Source organism: Trachurus japonicus, chromosome 17 (genome assembly GCF_045865225.1).
Source record: "Trachurus japonicus isolate A0001 chromosome 17, Traja_1.0".
In the NCBI taxonomy this organism is placed as follows: Eukaryota; Metazoa; Chordata; class Actinopteri; order Carangiformes; family Carangidae; genus Trachurus; species Trachurus japonicus.
The window spans coordinates 21,586,803-21,605,497 of NC_140923.1; the positions used below are offsets into that span (position 1 = coordinate 21,586,803).

Consider the following 18,695-nt stretch of genomic DNA (forward strand, 5'->3'; position numbering starts at 1 on the left):
CAGAACCATGCAGCTGTTCTACAGCTAAAATCTGCTTAACCTGCTCACAGACATATTAGCTTCAATAAACCCTGGACTTTCTGTGTCAGTGTCCTCATTCACACTGTCCACAACAATGATCAGAAATATAATTCAATTCATTTATTTTGGAGGAACATCAAAATCTGCACTGTCCATATAACACAGAGTATTCACTGGAACTAGCACCTTGATGATGATACTTTAATGACTGGAAATAAAGTAAAGTAAACAAACAGTGTGAAGCTTCAGAAACAGACAAATGTTGTTGAACACACTTTCTGTAATAAGCCCAGTCCTCTTGTGTTGTGTCCCATGTTGTGGAGCTACGTTAAACAACTGACATTATCCCATCATAGTCTGCCCAGTGTCCACCAGTTTAAACCCTGTCTGTTTGCTCCCCTCCTTCTGCCCAGCAAACAATAAAGCTGATCTCATTTGCATGGTTTTTCTATTTATCAGTACTTTTGCATAGATTTCCAAATTTTGCTGTATTGCTCTTAAAGGTTTTTTGGTCTTTATACACATACACACACACAAGTAAATAAACTAATAGACTTATGCCGGTTGTCTCCTCTAAAATGTTTTCCGGGGAGAAACAAGAAAAGAAAACAATGGAAGATAGAGGGGAGGACACAGGAGTCAAGAGGACAAGAGAGGGACACAGGGACCTACAGAACACATAGGCTACTGGAGAGAGAGAACGAGCAAACAGAGCAGATTAGATTTTTTTTTTTTTAAACGTTTATTAGAAATTTGTTTCAGTACATATGAAGCTTACAGATTGCAGAGCTTCAACAAACCTCTGCATTTAACAAATACATCCTTGCAGGGGGATAAGAGCTTACAGTAGTAGCCTATATTAAATCATTCACAGATATTAACAGTTTTGATTGCTTTTTGGTTTTGAGAAAATGTACTGCCTGAGCTCATTGTAAAAAAAAAAAATTAAAAAAAAGCTACAAAAGAGGGGTTTCTTCCTGTACATTTAAATGTATTAATGTGACATTTTTCCATGTTTCACTGGGCTTTTTATTTTTTCTCAATTCAAAAAGTCCAAACAGCACGCCTCCAAAAGAACTTGTCAATCCATGCCACCAGGAGATGGCAGTAATGCAACTACTTGCACCAGGTGCCGTAAACAGCCGAAGAAGAAGAAAACTTGCAGAGCGTCGTACCGGAAGTATCGCGTTGATGCGGAAGAGAAACCATAAACTGGGTGAACGCGAGGAGAAGTTTGAATATTTCTGAATTTCTCTCTTTGTACCCTCGTCAACCACCACCAATCTCCTCTGTATCATCACTGCGGGTCCGAGGTTCAAGATGTTTAACAGACAGACGAGCCTGTGGATGGGTGATGTACGTCTGAACTCTGTTTGCTTTAGTGTGAAGACGTTAGCTTAGCCTCGCCTGCTGTTTGCTAGCTGCAGCTACATAGAGTTAACCCCGGATATGTGATAGACCATTCATACAATGTTACTGTAAAATATGTTCTCGAGTACAGTGTGTGTGTGTTGGACCTGGTGTGACACCGTAATGTAACACTGAGGGTCAAATGAGTCACCGCCAGTCAGTGCTGTGTCCACACCGCTGCTGTCCCGGTAGCAGCGACAAGCTAACCGACTGTCCAGCGAACCGTCGACGTTCTAGTGTAGAATGTGGAACTGGCAGCTCGGTGTGTTAACCTTCGGCCTCACTCCAGAAATATACTCCTCAAAACAGTTCGGAAATGTTTTTTTCAGTCAATTATTTCTCCCCTTTAATAATACTGATTAGTTTAGTATTTTTTATAGTTGACAAACCTGATTAGTCACATTTACAACGAGGTACATGGTTTGTTTATTTAGGTGTGTCATGCATATTACTGTGCCCAACCCACATGGGCTAGACATGAAACAATATAAATACATACATTCAAAGATGGCTATATGTAACGCAACAAAAATATTCAAAATGACCAAAACAGTTAAAGGAAGTAGTCTCATGGAGGATACAATGTTTTCTGTCTCAGAGTCCATGCTTTTTCATCACATCTAACTAGGTTATGGATCTCATCGAAAAACCAGCTCAACATATCACACTCAGACAAAGTAGTCGTGAGTCTTCACCTGAACTTTTTCAAACATGGATTTCCTCAGTTCATTATCCAGAGGACATTGAAACAGAAAATGAAATTCATCCTCCACAAAATCGGGGCCACACAAAGCACATAATATAGCTCTTCAGGGAGCTTGAACCTACTTCAATCAACTTGAAGGATTGTGCATTCTTAGAATGAGCAACACAGCTAAATGTGTGGGTAGCATCCCCCAAAAATGTGCCAAAATCCCCAAAACAGAACTTGTAATCATTGAAGGCAATCTCGATGCAATGAGAGTCTTCCATTCAGGATGATATTAGTGGAGCGCTGTGACTGAACTAGCGCACACAGACCTAATGTTACATGCCATTTTGGACAGCTTTAAGATTAAAATAGTTTTCCATGAAGTTAGCAAGCTCTCGAATACATAACATTATCGAGTACAAGTGTCATCCCAGCTGGCTCTCAACATAGCTCAGTGTATAACTTAATGACTTTCTAGGCTCCAATGAAAAAGATTGATAATAATATTAAATCAGAAGATGCAGAATATCGCCTGCATTTTACTGCAACATTCTGTAGTAATTGAATCAACTACACTTGAAAAATCTCATAACTTTACACAGTTATTTCAGTTAGGTCCTACAATGTTGATGCTGTGTACAACATTTGGGTTTAGTAGAGATTTAATGTATTATGTGTCAAATGTCTTTGTATGTATGTTTTAGTTGGACCCATACATGGACGAGAACTTCATCAAGCAGGCCTTTAGTGCTATGGGAGAATCGCCGTTTGGAGTCAAGATCATCACTCACAGGATAACAGGGTAAAAAGCAACCTCTGTGTTAAAGCTTCACAGACAGCTGCTACATTCTGGTAGGATTCCTTCTGGAAATATGTTAAAGGGATAGTTCAACATTTTGGCAAATTGGCCCATTGTCATAATCCCTATAGTTTTAGGAGTAGGTTTGTTATGCTACGGAGGCTAATGGAATTTCTTAGTTTTCTTCATCAAACTCATCAAATACACAATCCAGCAACTCCAAAACACTCTTGTGGACAAGTTGTGACCTGCACATTCACCACACTATGTGATAATAATGAGAAATCCCATTAGCCTCAGTAGTGTAGCTCTGAGCAGCTCTCTGCCGTTAAAAATAGCTTGCACCGACAATTAAAGATAACAAACCTACTCCTAAAACTATAGGGATTATGGCAATGGACCAATTTGCCAAAATGTTGAATATGTACAATATACAGTATCTGAATGGGAAGTTGGATTTATTCTTTATTTCACTGTTGTAGATATTTACACTAGGGATGCAACCCCATCTGGCTTTTTCAGTCCTAATGCTGATACCGATACCTGCTTAGTGTATCAGCTGATACAGATCCAATACCTCTGAAGGCTTTAGGGATGACTCACTACACAAGAACTGTAACCATCACACAGTCTGTCTTCTTAACACAGATAACACCTACTGAAATCTGACACTGAACTATAAATCAGAATCGACTCTGTAAGTTAGGGATGCGCCGATCTGATATTGAGATCAGATATCGGTCCAGATATTGACTAAATAGCTTGATCAGATATCAGATAATGGGGCTGATCCATGACGTTGATCTATTTACTTCAATTCTATGTTTGTGAGGCTCGTTACATCACGTGTCAGCAGCACAAACACAGAGCAACAACGCTTTATCAAGTTAGGAAGGTCAAGCCTCAGTATCTATCCCTGACGGGTGTGTGTGTGTGTGTCCTGTACAGTGGTTCTGCAGGGTACTGCTTTGTGGAGCTGGCAGATGAAGCGAGTGTTGACCGCTGTGTCCAAAGACTCAACGGAAAACTGGTCCCTGGGTCTAATCCGGTAAGTTCTGTGGCGTAATTTCAAAATACCTGTTCATATATATTTTTGATAAAAATCTTTTTTCTGCATTTTATTGTTTCTCCACAAAATATCAATTTAATACCGCCTTCCTTTTTTTCCAGTGTTAGACTGATGTTATCAAGCAGTATTTAAATGTTGATTTGACTGTGGATAGTGGAGCTCAACTAGTCTTGGTCCTCCTTTGTTACGACAGAAACGAAATGTCAGTTATGACAAACAGCAACCAATTTGCTATCTGTGTGTGCTTTCAGTACCACTGTGGTGCTTTCTCAGTTGGTTGAAACCTTTTTTTTTTAAAACTTCTTTAAAAAAAAGAATTACTACTAAATACCAGTTACTGATACTAATGAGTGAAACTGCTGTTTATTGGCTGCAATGTCAACAAGTAGATGATGTAAAACACTTAATGCCAGCTTGAGAAAAGTTTCAGTCTGAAGTAAAGTTGTGAGCTGTAGTTGCTTGCTACTGAATTTGAAACGCTGTTGCCTCTGTGAGCTGGCCAAGCTACTGGACTCCCCTGTCCACCGGCCTGTACCTGCTGCTGAAGGTGGCTAAGAGGCTGCTTGTACATGAATGTACTTTGTTTGAAGCTGGTGAATAGAGTCTCTGGTAGGAACTAACTGAGGAATGGGCTAAAGGCTGGTCTGGGTGGTGGAGGTATGTAAACCCAAATAACAACAACCATAATAACTCCACTCTCTATTTTCAGCAATATCAGTGCTATAGTACACGTCTCTGGTGTTTGAGGCTCGGCTCAGTGTGTGTGTGTTTTTCTCTCCCCATGTGCAGCCCCGGAAGTTTAAGCTAAACTATGCCACCTATGGGAAACGGCCAGAGGCAGGGTAAGACATGATTTTACATTCAACTTGTTCAACCAATGTCACAGTGTGAATCTAAATGTACCTGTTAGTAAATGTTACTGAGAAGGAATTTTAATAACTTATTAGGACTGTAACGGTTAGTCAAAGTGATCGATTACGTAAAATTAAATATTAACATCAAAATTAAATATGGAAATAATATTATGGCCTTGTTCCTGTGTCTAAGTGCGTATTCACACCAGGAAAGTCCGATAGTTCACTTGATTTGGTGCAGATTAAACTTTTTTTTACATGGTGCGGTTTGTATTCACATTGCATTTTTTCACAAGCGGATCAACTTTGTAAACAAAAGCACGTGTATCCCACAGTCGCTCAATCATTGGACAAAAATTATCAGCGGGATCCCGTGATTGGTTACTGAGTTTATTAATGTTTACATCAGGCTGCGTTCAACCAATCAGTTTATGCTACTGTTATTTATGTATATACAGTAATCATCATAGTGGCAGGAAAGACCATTTCATGTATCAAATCTATTGTGTTGGTCAAGTCAGAGGAAAAATGTTTGGGGTGTTTTTACTGTTCCTAAATGTAAAAATGGGTTACATTGGACCCTCAACATTATTTAAAGGTTAAATAACGTGGTACTTAAACATTTTTACCAGGTAGGCAATAAAAAAGTTCTACTGGATTATAGTATTAGAAGAAAAAAAGCTCTTATATTTTTTTTTTTCCAAACTGTGTGGTATCGGAACGGTATCGGTATCGGCCGATACTGCACAGCCGGGAATCGGAATCGGTATTGGGGGCTCAGACCAGGGTTTTTTCTGCATTATAAATTTTGAGGCGGCTGCGGCCCGCCTGTCTGCGTTTGTATGGAGAGATCGCGCTGATCCGCTGCTGTTTACTTTCTCTCTGAGCGTCTCCGCCTACAGATGTTCAGCTGAGGGAATACGCTCCTCACGTCAGGAGCAAGTTGATAACCAGCTTCGTAGTACCGTAACTCGGACCGGGGCTTGAGGTTTTGTTAGGCTGGAACATGAACACAAAGCCTGGCTATGTTGAGCCTCCTTTGCAGTACAGGCCGGAGGAGTCAGTGTTTTTTTTTTCCTCAGCCTTTATTTTGAAAGGACAGCTGGAGAGAGAAGGCTACGCGGAGATAAAGTGAGGGGGGATTGACACGCAGTTCCATTATTATCTGAAGCTTTCAGGCAACATTATCACCCCTAAAAAAAAATACTATAGGCCTATATATTGGTGAGAAATTAACGAGGGGTGGGGGGGGGGCGTGTAAACTGCTAACGTTATTGATTTTTCTAAACGGTTATGATTTGTTATCCATGTAGCCTACCCGTTTGAAGGATGGTGTGCTAAAATAAAAAGAAAAAAAGGACGGCACAGCAAAAAACAAACAAACAAAAACATAATCATTCTCTCAGGATGCCGCGTTGCCGATCGGCATTGAAGCCTAGTCACATTATTTCTGTTAACGGTTATTAATCGGATAACGACTTTCTGTTATCAGTTAAAAAAAATATTAAGAATGTACATCCTTAACGGCGACGGGTGCTTCCTCTCCAGCATCTGATAAATGTTTTCCACTGACCAAATATCAAGGAGGCAGCGTGTCTGTCTGTGCTCCATGTTGACCCACGGCTCATTTGTTGATAATTTCCACATTTTCTGACAACAACGGAAGCCTGTTGAATCCAAAAAGGTGCTTAGATTTTGCATTTGGTTCGGGAAAGGTTCGGTTTGCATTCACACCGTACGTGAATCGCACCAGGGTTCGTTTCGGACTAAACAAGTGAACGTCCCAGCTGCAGAGGTGGTCTCGGTTCACTTCTTTGATCCGCACCAGAGTCCGGTAGTTTGTATTCACACCTCCCCAAAAGGTCCGCACCAGAGGAAAAGTCAGTTTCAAGCGGACCAAACGAGCCTAGTGTGAATACGCTCTAAATATCTGTGATAAGGTCTAAATAGATATTCTGGCACTCTATAAAAGTCATTTAATCTCAGTCTGGGGTTTGGAAAGTCGTTGATCTACATCTTTTAGGAACACAAAAAATGTAAAGACATCGTGCAGGTTTGGGAAAAACTTCATAGTTTTGAAAAAGGCCATCAGTCGTTTAATTTACGAAAGAACCTTGTTTTTATGTGACAATAAAAAGAAACAATCAATGAATCAACCAATGAAACACAAGTAACTTGTCTGAACCCTGTCTGTCTCATTACTGCTCCACACTGATACAGTCAGAAATGTTTGATGAAGCTTCTCCTCCTCCTCTCAGGCCTGAGTTTTCAGTGTTTGTAGGCGACCTGGCCTCTGAGGTGGACGACTTCCAGCTGCACCAAGTTTTTAAGAAGTACCCTTCCTGCAAAGGAGCTAAAGTCGTCACCGACCAGTACGGATACTCCAGGTATGTCGGCTCACGGAGGCGCAATGTGGCCTTGAGAAATGTTTGAAAAAGATGATTCATGTATTACTTGTTAAGTGTCCTTGGTTTTATGTATGATATTCTGTTATGAATCTTTTGTAAGAAATGTACAATAATGTGAAATGTTTCCTGGTTTTGATAGTTGCTTGATGGCAGTGCTGTGGACGTTGACCACCAACTTAATCTTAATCTATTTTCAAAAACAGGCTGAAGACATGTTTTCTTGAGGTCTTATGCTAAAACTATTGTTTTCCCCATATAGGCTAAGCAAGAGCAACTCACAATTCAAGTGATGCTACCTCATGTTAAAAGTAAAACAACAAGTTTCAGTTCTACCATAATAATACCCATTATATTCTCTTTTCTCATTATAAGTGGCTATGTAATGCCAAGTATGTAGAGTGTGTTGGTGTGGGGCGGACACCTGACGGCTGTTTGACTTGCAGAGGTTACGGCTTTGTCAAGTTCGGGGAGGAGACTGAGCAGAAGAAGGCCATCGAGGAGTGCCAGGGAACGATGCTCGGCGGCAAGCCGCTCAGACTCAGCATCGCTGTGGCAAAGAGGTAAGAGGCCGACAAGGACACACAGGTGCATCTGAATAAAGTACAACATGATGGAGGTCATGATAATGGAGCTACTGAACCAGACTCATACCCCCTTTCCACCCAGCTGGTTCCAGTGGTAGTCCAGAGCCTGATTTAAGACTGGTTCTTTGCTTCTCCACCGCCTAAACACCGGCTCCTGGCTCTAAGAACTGGTTCCAGATAAGAACCAACTCTTTGCCGGTCTTGAGCCAAGAACCAATTACACCAGGGGCCAAGGGTGGGGTTACCTGACGATTCAAGCACAGTCGAAGCTAAGTAGCCAAGCTTAAAGGGATAGTTCAACGTTATTGCCATAATCCCTATAGTCTTACTCAACTCCATCTTGTAACGTGCCGTTATTATCTCATAGCGTGGTGAATGTGCAGGTCACAACTTGTCCACCAGAGCATTTTGGAGTTGTTGGATTGTGTATTTGATGAGTTTGATGAGGGAAACCAAGAAATCCCATTAGCCTCCATAGTGTAGCTCTGAGCAGCTCGCAGCTCTGCTCCACCGTGCTAAAAAAATAGTTTGCACCGACAATTAAAGGTAACAAACCTACTGCTAAGACTATTTGTGGCAATTGGCCAATTTGCCAAAATGTCGAACTATCCCTTTAAGAACGCTGCTTCTTAAGCCAGGAACACACCGCCGACGAGTCTGTCGCCTCTCGTCGGGAGAAAGGAAAAAGTGAAATACACTGCCCCGACTGCCGACCAGAGCTATTGAGTGGCGAGGACTCCCCCATAGAAATACAGACCAATTCTAAGTCATAAAATGGTAGTAATAATCTTTGCCATGTACAGTAACCATGTTGACTTAACAAAATAAAATGTATTAGACTGATCGGTTCATTGTAAAACATTTATTTATTTATTTACGTAAATGTGGTGATTTCAGTATGTAGCCCAGAGGCAGTCCTGCTCACTTTTCATTCAAACAAAATGCCACTGCCACAGTTAATTTAATCAATGAGACCAACATTAATCTCCCAAAAACAATTTAACCAGCCACGTGTAAACAGCGCTAAAGCCAAAATTAAAACAGTTTTTAGCAGCTTACTGCTGTGGCTCGGTTGCCGTGAATTGGCGATAGCCGATGCTAATTTCTGTTAGCCTGTCTATGGTGTTTTACATTACACGTTAGCATTAAGCTAGCGGGCTTTATATGCTTAGTTGTGAGCTGTGTGTGTTTTGAACGTTGTTTCAAACTATGTGGGTTTGATTGAACATCTTTGATGTTTAAATATACATATATTGCAGCTTAATATATTGCTTTACTCCTCTTTTTATTTTGTATACCATTTTTACTGTAGGACAGGCTAGGACACCGTTTGTTTACTGTGGTCACTTCCGTCCCTCCCACACACCGTGCTGATTCGCTTAGGGCACCGCCAATCAGAATCGCCATAGCTAGCACACAGCCAATCAGAGTACCCGACAAGTCTACTCTCCCGACAGCCGACGAGTCCCGATTGAGCATGTTCAATCGGCCCCGACAAGACCCAATGCTACCCGACGGAGAGGAACACACCAAACAGACGAGCTCCCGACGCCGTCCGACGAGGCCCGATGCCCGACGGTCGGGCCAGTGTGTCCCTGGCTTTAAGGTTCACTTAAAGCAGAAGTAAGCGATCCGGTCGTTTTTGCTAACTTCCTGTCAGCCGATGGAGTTAGCAGTCCCTGCCCTCGTCCCTACGTCACCACATTCACGCGCATCCCTTGGCTGCACACACAGAGAGGACCGCCCCTTTATGCCGTTCTCTCTCCTCATTGGATAAAGGTTGTAGGATACAAGGAAAGTTTTCTCCTCAGCTTACAGCAGAACAGAGTGACTGACAGACCCGTGTTTCAGACCAAACACTCTATGTAAGTGATTGCTGTCGGAAGATATAACTATTTAAGCCTTATATTAACACAAACATTCTGCTTACTTCTGCTTTAAGAATCATATCGTGGATGCCGTTTGCAGCGGTTTGGATGAAGATAGCTTCTTTTTCTAATAAACTCCAGTAGGGCTGACCCAAAAAATTCGAAGCTTCGTTTGTTGCCATGGTAATCGATCATGAAAGTCTGTCATCGATTTCTTTTGTTTTGCTCCTTTTTTCCTTTTTGACACCGGTTCTCACTGGCAATTGTTACATTAAAATGAATAGGCAACTTGGCATCCTGGAAACCTGCCAGATTTTGGAGATATGCAGTGTTTGTTTGCCATTACTTTCATTATTTCCGCTACGGTCGCGCACCCTCCCCCCTCCATTACGGTCGTCGCCGTTGCCACCAAGATTAGGTTACAATAGTGAACTTTTACACTTAATTCAAATTCTTTCAGATATTGAACTTTGAGTTTTCATTAAAAGTAAGCCATAATCATTACAATTAAAATAAATAAAGACATGAAATATCTCAGTCAGTCAAGTTTAACAAAATAAAAATCCAGCTTTACTGAGATCAGTTCTCGAGATGGAGTTGGTGTCTGCGATGCTGCACAGAGCAGACCTGCACCCAGAACAACTGTTCCATTTGATCCTGTTAGTTTTACTTTGAGAAGTTTGATCATCCTTTGTTGCAGAATTCTAACACACAAGCGTAATAAGTTAAAGGTTTATAATTTGGGTTATTTATATAAAGTACAGAAGAGAAATAAATAAATGCCCTTCACCAAGTTACTTTCAAGTACCGTATATATGAAACCTTATTTATTTTCTCTTTTACAGCCAAAAGATGAGCAGCTACCACGGCGGCCAGGGCCAGAATTACCATAGCAACTACAACCAGTCTCAGTCCAGTTACTACGGCAGCGGTGGTCAGGGAGGTCAGGGAGGTTACTACTCTCAGTGGGGGGGCTACGACCAGTACAGCGGCTACAACAACAGCGGCTACGGCAGCGGCTACAACACCGGCTACAACAGCGGCTACAACTATAACTACGGGGCCTATGGATACCCCCCACCTGGTCACATGATGCCTCCACCGCCCATGGGGGTGCCGCCCACGTCCACCGACATGTCGGGAGCTACAGAGGTGAGGGGGAAAACGTCCACACGTTTAAATGAGTAATTAGACATTTTAGGACTGGTACTTGTCTGTTGTTTTAAGTTTCATGTCCAAGAGAAACCAGAGATAAGTTTATACAGGAAATCATGGGTTGCCATCTGCACATGCTCTTTTTTGTTGATCAAAGTGGAATTAATTATTAAATATTGGCATATTCATTACCCTATTACATGTTAGGAAATGATGTATGTATTGCGTCATGTCTCCTGTTTTCCTCTAACAAATCAGTGACGTCTTACAACTGATGTTTCTTCTCCTTCCTCAGCAGAGTCAAGAGGACACAGAGGAGATGGAGGAGGATAATGTTGAAGGTAAAGACCAGTTTCTGCTTTGTCAGTTCAGTGGAAGACCTAATGTCATGGGATAGAATATACACTGATCAGGTATAACATTCTGAGCACTGACGGGTGAAGTGAATAACACTGAATACCACTCCATCATGCCACCTGTTAGTGGTGGGATATACCAGGCAGCAGGTGAACATGTTGTCCTCTAAGTTGATGTGTAGAAGCAGGAAGAATGTTCAGGTTAAGGATCTGATCCAGTTCTCCAAGGACGACTGGGTCTCTCATGTGGGCTGTTCCCGGTCTGCAGTGGTCAGGATCTATCAGAAGTTGGTCCAAGGAAGGAACAGTGGTGAAGCGGCCACAGGCTCATTGATACGATATATACGATGATATGATATGTGACAAATAAAGTACCTTTACCTTTTATACACGTGAGGTGTGCTCCATCCAACAGACCAGATACTGTTGCTCACATTGCTGCTTCTGATAGAAAGCTGTCAGCACACACAGTGCAGCACAGACTGTTGTGTATTTGGCAGCAAAAGGACCAACACTATATTAGACAGGTGGTCAGAATGTTATGACTGATCAGTGTATGTTAAAGGAATAGTTCAACATTTTTCAAAATTTGCCTATTGCTATAATATCTATAGTCATAGCAGTAGGTTCATTACCTTTTAATTATCGGTGCATGTTGTTTTGAGATCGGTGGGGCAGAGACGTGAGCTGCTCAGCGAACACAATGTAGGTTAATGGTACAGGTCCCCTGTCCCTCATCAAACTCATCAAATACACAATCCAACACCTCCAACATTACGACACATGAAGCAAATACTCGGCACTACTTGTGCTTTTGAATGCATTTCGCCCAGCAGCCGTGTCTGGAATGTAGTTCCGGCTATGCATTTGCCTTGAAAACAACTCTGTCTGGTAGTGCTACATTATTATTTCATAGCATGTTTGTTAGCGTGTGTGCGGGACCTGTACCGTTCACCTCCATTGTGTTCGCTGAGCAGCTCACGTCTCTGCCTTTAACGGCCACTGATGCACAGTGTTTGCCTTGTTGCTCAGATTTTGTCAACACACACAGTGGACTACGTTGTAAATATTTTGTTGGTGTGTATTTCACAGAGCCCATCCCTGAGTGTAACGTGGACCAGTGGAACAAAGACTTCATGCAGCGCAGCGAGGAGCTCTACGACGCCATGATGAACTGTCACTGGGAAACTCTGAACAATGTTGACTCTTCCATCTCCTCCCTCCCTTGATAACTTCTCACACCCCTCCCCTCCCCCGCGAATACTTGAGTTTTGTATGATTGTGTGGTTCCCATTATCTTAATGATTTTAAGCTCCATTGACGCCTTTATGAAGGCCACTCCACCTCATCGTCTCTGAACACAGAACCTGTTCCTCTTCAAATACTTGGAGCGCGTAGAAGCATCCACTTGATTTTTAATGTTTACCATGTTGGTAATATACAGAAAGTTACTGTGCAGTCCATACTGTTGGAGTATGAACTATACACCAGAGCTATAAGTGTAGGGACGAGGTTCTGACGTTGCCTTCTCCGCCCTTGAGCGCCACAAGCCGGCGCAGAGCAGAACAACCGGATGCTGCGTGTCAGCGTTTCACGTTTGATGATGTCACAGAGGAACAAACGCCGCTGTCATTTATTCACGTCGAACCGTCACCAGCAAAAAGCCAACTCCGCTCACTGAACACGGCCCCCCAACTCCTTAGGAAGAGAAAGTCCTCTGAAGACAGAAAAATGAAACTATGCCTTTATCGTCATCTGCCATGTGATCCGATTGTTTTTATAGTTTATACAAGATATCAGTCTGTCTAGTCCTGTTGATTTTTAATGAAGGAATTTTCCTGTTTTTACTTTTCTGATAGATTTAATGGACATAATGTGGGGATAGGTTTATACAGCACCAGTCAACCACAGATGTAATATATCACTGTTTCTTTTCTCTGTATGACATGACATTGACTGCTGAGCCCTGTGAAACTATAATGATTTTGGAGGCAGATGGCTGATATGTTGTAGCAGATATCAAGCTTTTTCTTCTCTGGTGGCTGATGTTTTCTATATTTTCTTTCTGGAGATGTTCTAAATACACTTAAGAGGAAAATGGAAAAATGGTCTGGTGTCTTTTTTCTTGAGAGAAAGCTAAAGAATGAAGTGAAGATGACCTGATTTTGGTTTGTCACAGTCCAGTTGTTATTAATTGGACTGATTGGACATAGTTTAGGAAGATGGACACCTGACAGCACATTGAGACAAAACAACAGATTCTAAGGAGCTCTGTAGAACACACACTGATAGATTCAGTTCTTCCTCTCATCTCTAACCACTCCCCAACAGGCTGGATACACACTGCTGGTTCATCTCAGCCCAGAGACACTAAGCAGAGGAGGGAGGGATGCTGGAGGACATAAGCTGAAAGCAAATGCACGAAATAAACATGAAGATGGTCTGGGTGTCTGTTCTGGGTGGAGCACGTCTGTTGAGATATCGTCAGACTCTAGTCTGGGGCCGTTAACTTGCTGTTTTGGTAAGCAACTGGAACCAGGGCGAAAGAGACAGGCCTTTCCATCAAAATAAAAGCACCAAGCTAATAAAATGCAGAGAAACTTTTTAATTTAGAGAATATTATTTACAAGAAAATCCAGAGCCATTAAGATAACTTTTTTATTTTTTTATTTTATTTTATTTTATTTCAAGTTATTGTCTATTTTATAAGTCTTATGTTGGTGGACACTTTTACTTTGGTGAATTTGGTGATTTCCGGATCCGCTCTCTAGACCGGAACCAGAATGCAGACAAAATTCACAGTGAACAGAGACCAGGCTCTTCTCTCTGTATGAGGAGCCTGGTGAGGCGAGGCTAGTGAGACTCTGATCTTTATTCAGAAGAGAAACACGTGGATGTTTGTCAGTAGTGTCTGTCAGCCATACTACTAGTCTGTCCTGTTTTTACAGAAGTTACACAAGTTCTCAGTTGAAGTGTTGCAGAGCTGTGGATGAATGCTAACAGGAAAAACACATCACATCTGTTCAGACATTTTTTTTTTTTTTTACCTCTGCAGCCATACAGTACCACAGCTGTGGGTTCAGCCACGTCAGAGATTCTCAAACATTTCCAACCTGCATCTAAATGTCAGTTACTGTCTCCTGTGGTGAGGTCACACATTTACACAGACACTGTTAGAGCCTATTATTTAGTCCATTTTATTGTTCAACAGGGATGTTGATCTCAGTGAGGACGATTAGCCCAGTTGGACAGGTTTTGTGTTTCTGAACCTTCAGTCGTCTCCAAACAGCCGCTCTCATCTCATGATTGACTTGATCATTGCAGCAGTGCTGAGATCTGTTTAAAGGTTTTAGTTTTTCGAGTTAATCACAGTGGTCGTGGTTCAGCAGCGCATGTTCAGCTTCAGCACTGCCGGTCTTGGTGTTGAGCAGTCCCGCTCCAGGCCTCCCAGGACAGTACCAGCTGGGCCCCATGCGGTAAAAACCCTGATACAGCCCCCTCCAGCTCAGACAGCCTAGAGCGCCACCCAGCAGCTGGGTGGGGAACTGAGGGAAGTAGGCTAAGAGACAGAAGAGAAGAAAGATCCAGAGGACAAGCAAGAGAACGCAGAACAGGAAGAGGATCCTCAGAGGAGCATCGGAGATCCCCCCCAGGCTCAGGTAAGGACCAAACACGGCCGTCTCCTCGGCCAAGAGCAGGCAGCAGAGACAGAGCAGGAAGACGTCCTCTGAAACCTCATATCCCCTCCACAACATCCCGGCTTTGAGGCATTCAGACTTGCTCTCTCCTTCTCGTAACACCAGCAGAGGTTGTCCGTTGCTGTCCCCTGCGTCTGGGATCATAGACTCGTAGCAGCTCCCTGTGGTGTTCTCCAGCTGGTCCAGGAGTTTGCAGAAAATAAACCACAGCGCACCGGCCACCCCGAGCCTGGAGAGGTGACGGGCGGAGAGAGCCAGGGAACGACGGATGGAGAAGGAGAGAAGGAAGACGAAGGAACCGACGAAGACGCAGGTCCAGCCCCAACCGGAGCGCAGGAAGATCCTGGAGGAGGGAGAGGAGAGACGTGGACAGAGGAGGAAGGTTGAGATTAGAGGGAGTTAAAGTTCAAGTCAGAAATGAACCACTGCTCCAGAATTTACTCGGCTCATTTCCTGTTGACTGTGTTGATGCAGTTCAACTGCTGGCGTAAGAACACTCTCAACAAGTGGTTGTTTAGGGCCACAACAAGTTTGGGAAGGCCACATGATCAGAAAGGACCAAACAATTCATTTAACATGTAAACATGTTCCACACAGTTTTTCAAATTCAAGTTAATTCAAATATACTTTTCAACAGCCCATAAATGTTAAATTTACTCCCACGCATTTCCACTCTGACCATGATGTGCTGCAGTAGAAACCAAGCAACTCATATTAGGCTACTACTGTAGCAATAAACCTAGCAATAGATTTGTGGTTAATTCATTTGTCCATCAAAAATGATATATCTTTAATTTCTACAATGTTTCATGTGTATGGTGCTTTTAATAATTAAAATGTAATTTATATTATATTATTAGGCCTACTCGTTTTTATACATTTAATATGCTGTGGACGGAAATGGCACTCATTCAGTGGAAACGCCCTACAGTATGTGTGTGTTCATTCAGTTCTAAGTGTGATGCCAACTGATGTGTGCCCACATTTTGTGGAATGTTTTTTTTTGTTTCTGTGAAACGTGTAGCTTCTCCATTTTGGACAATAGGGGGCAGTGTAAGGCCAGGGATCGCCCCAGGGCCAGGGGTTTTCAGAGGTTTCCGCCTGGTGTTTTTATACGCTTATGAGATCTCAACCGGAGCAACCTGTCTGTCCTGCAAAGTCACATTATTGCGACAGGCAGCATTCCTGGATAAAACAGCCCATATCTTTAAATCTACTGCCCTAAATTGTCCTGCTAATGGTCTTTGTTTACCATTTTTCTCAGTTCTCAGGCACATACAACTGCTAGCGGGTAGCTGCAGCCCGGTACCCGTTACATAAGCAGTGTGTGTGGTTTGGTGTTTGCGCTTGGAATGTTTTGGGGGCCACAATACAAATCTTGTTTAGGGCCACCAAAATCCTTGGGCCGGCCCTGCTGCAGTGACTTGATACTGTGAACTCAACAACAGTCAAAAGCAACATGATTCTCTTGTATCGTGACTGCACTGATACTGGGCTGAACAACGTTTTCAGTAAAAAGCCTTTAATGAACCCACTGCTCAGCTCCAAGCAGCCATTTCTCGTAGTGTGAGCCCATAGCATCACATGCAACGGATTAATCAACACTGTTCCCGATGAGTTCTGCTAAGAACTTTCTATGAACTTTATATGGGACCAATTTCATGATTTACTTTGTTTCATTGAAAGGACTGTTCCAAAAATCAAACTTAATTTACAGTCAGTAGCAGACTTGTTGCTACTCCACTGTAGGCTGCTTGTTGCCAGTGAACTATGCAGATTAGTGCACTGTGCATACTTACGGTAACATGTGGTATTAGTGTGTAGTATGTGGAACTGAGCCACAGCGAATGAGTGTCAAGAGGTGGATGGCTGCTACATTAGTGCAGAATGCATTACATTACATTACAATGAAAACAGACTATACTATCTTGTCTAATATATAAAGTTAACTCAGAAGAGAAACATTAAATATTCAACATGGCATACACCCTGGCTCATCATTAAAGCAGAAGTAAGTGATATATTTGTGTTAATATAAGTCTTAAATAGTATCTTCCGACAGCAATCACTTACATAGAGTGTTTGGACTGAAACACGGGTCTGTCAGTCACTCTGCTCTGCTCTGAGCCGAGGAGAAAACATTTATCGTATCCTACAGTTTTTTATCCAATGAGGAGAGAGAACGGCATGCAGGGCTGTGTGTGCAGCCAAGGGACGCCGTGAATGTGGCGACGTAGCGACGAGGACTGTTATGGTGCGTTCAAGGAAACTCGTATTTTTCCGACCGTGAAGTGGTACCAGTTCGATCTGGTACGAGTTCACCGGTCGGAAGTTACGAGTGGCCGTTATAGTGACTTTCACCGGTAAAACAGGTCGGAAAAACACGAGTGGGTTGCCTGAAACGCTACAAAGTCGTAAGTTGTGACTTGAAGCTGTAATTTACGATTTCAAAAGCCTGCCTGGAACGCAGCATTAGCGAAAACGACCGGACCACTTACTTCTGCTTTAACCAACCAAAACACTAACAACAACATGCAGACAGGTGCAGCTCAATGACAAGACAGGGCCATTGGTCCAGAAAAAGACAAGTGAGCAGGAAGTGAAGAGGAAACAGTCTCACCTGTAGAGAAAGTGGCTTTTCTTAGCGAAGATGCTGTGCTGAGAGACCCAGAAGCTGAGTGCAGGACTGAACATCACCACTGCAGACAGCAGCAGGTGGAAGTGCTTCCGGAATACTGTGTTACCCAGGAGATGGGCCACCAGGTCCGTCAGGACCACCAGCACTGTGTTGAGGAACATCTGGACGCAGGACCGAGACTCTCTCCACTGGATGATCGGTTACAGGTGAAAATCCCCTGCTGCCCGCTCTGAGTGCAGCAGTGTGTTTGTGCAGATTATCCACTGCAGAACAAACAGGCTGCACTGGTTCATGTGATGAGGCTGTAATCCCAACGAGAATGCATGTAACACACCAGTGTGTGTGTGTGTGTGTGTGATTACCCCTGCTGCAGAGTGGAGTAACTCTGCATGTCATGTAATTCAACTCTTTGCTCAGTCTTGTTCAAATTCTGGTTCAGAAGCTTGGAGGCTGCTGATTGGATCCTTCCGTTACTGTAATCTGGAAATCAAGGAGATGAGTCCTGCTCAGAGCTGCAGACTGTGTGAAGGAGTTACATGAATGAAGTGACAGCTGGTCTCACAGCATTCCTCACACTGAAAATATGCACACTGTGAATTCCAACCATGAAGTTGTTTGGTGCAGCAGCTCCTGTGCTGACTCTTTATTCACTGTATCTGCTGCTAGTTGTGTTGCTGCAGCTCTGTTCTCCTGCTCTCCAGACCTCACCACTGACGGGCCCGCTCACCTCTGGTTTGGAGGTCAGTTAAACATCAGTCTTTTCTGACCTTGTAAAGCACGTTTCCCAGTGTCCTCTGCCCGGCTTCCTCCTGTTGTGCAGTGATTGTCATTGGTCCCCTTTGTATCACTACAGCAGAGATGCAGTGGCCATCAGTGAGTTCCACAGAAATGGTCACCACTGAGATTCCTGAGAGTCGAAGCCTTTGAATGTCTCCTCTGTTCAGATGATCCTCCTGTAACTGTAGCCTGTCTCCTCTCCATTCACACCCTCCCTCTCTCTCTCTCTCTCTCTCTCTCAGACACACACACACACATACACACATACACACATGCACGCACGGACAAATACTATTTATGTTCTTGCCCTGTCATATAGCTCCTGAACCTTGAAAATGGTCAGATTACTCCTACTGAGATGACTGAA

The 18,695-nt window shown here is 43.0% G+C and overlaps 2 protein-coding genes across 3 annotated transcripts; one reads left to right on the forward strand and one right to left on the reverse strand.

The window, feature by feature from the left end:
* The first annotated feature begins 1,208 nt into the window (after positions 1-1,208).
* Positions 1,209-13,321, forward strand: trnau1apb (tRNA selenocysteine 1 associated protein 1b). 2 transcript variants are annotated; one of them, XM_085806119.1, is made up of 9 exons: positions 1,209-1,377; positions 2,827-2,924; positions 3,870-3,969; positions 4,780-4,832; positions 7,103-7,231; positions 7,696-7,812; positions 10,550-10,856; positions 11,155-11,200; positions 12,308-13,321. In XM_085806119.1, the coding sequence occupies exons 1-9, from the start codon at positions 1,342-1,344 to the stop codon at positions 12,442-12,444; spliced, it is 1,023 nt and encodes a 340-aa protein (XP_085662245.1). In that variant the 5' UTR covers positions 1,209-1,341; the 3' UTR covers positions 12,445-13,321. The 2 variants fall into 2 exon arrangements, with proteins under 2 accessions (XP_085662245.1, XP_085662246.1); XM_085806120.1 differs by having other exon boundaries at positions 11,158-11,200.
* Positions 13,322-14,331: 1,010 nt separating this feature from the next.
* fitm1l (fat storage inducing transmembrane protein 1, like) lies at positions 14,332-17,958 on the reverse strand. Its single transcript, XM_085804739.1, has 2 exons — positions 17,534-17,958; positions 14,332-15,256 (listed from the first exon to the last, which is right to left on the reverse strand). The coding sequence occupies exons 1-2, from the start codon at positions 17,710-17,712 to the stop codon at positions 14,578-14,580; spliced, it is 858 nt and encodes a 285-aa protein (XP_085660865.1). The 5' UTR covers positions 17,713-17,958; the 3' UTR covers positions 14,332-14,577.
* Between the last annotated feature and the right edge of the window lie 737 nt (positions 17,959-18,695).

Coding starts and splice junctions, on each gene's coding strand:
- trnau1apb (XM_085806119.1), top strand. CDS start 1,342: ATGTTTAACAGACAGACGAGCCTGTGGATGGGTGAT. Junction 2,925..3,869: donor ATCACTCACAGGATAACAGG/GTAAAAAGCAAC, acceptor TGTCCTGTACAG/TGGTTCTGCAGGGTACTGCT. Junction 3,970..4,779: donor TGGTCCCTGGGTCTAATCCG/GTAAGTTCTGTG, acceptor CCCCATGTGCAG/CCCCGGAAGTTTAAGCTAAA.
- fitm1l (XM_085804739.1), bottom strand. CDS start 17,712: ATGTTCCTCAACACAGTGCTGGTGGTCCTGACGGACCTGGTGGCCCAT. Junction 15,257..17,533: donor AAAAGCCACTTTCTCTACAG/GTGAGACTGTTT, acceptor TCCCTCCTCCAG/GATCTTCCTGCGCTCCGGTT.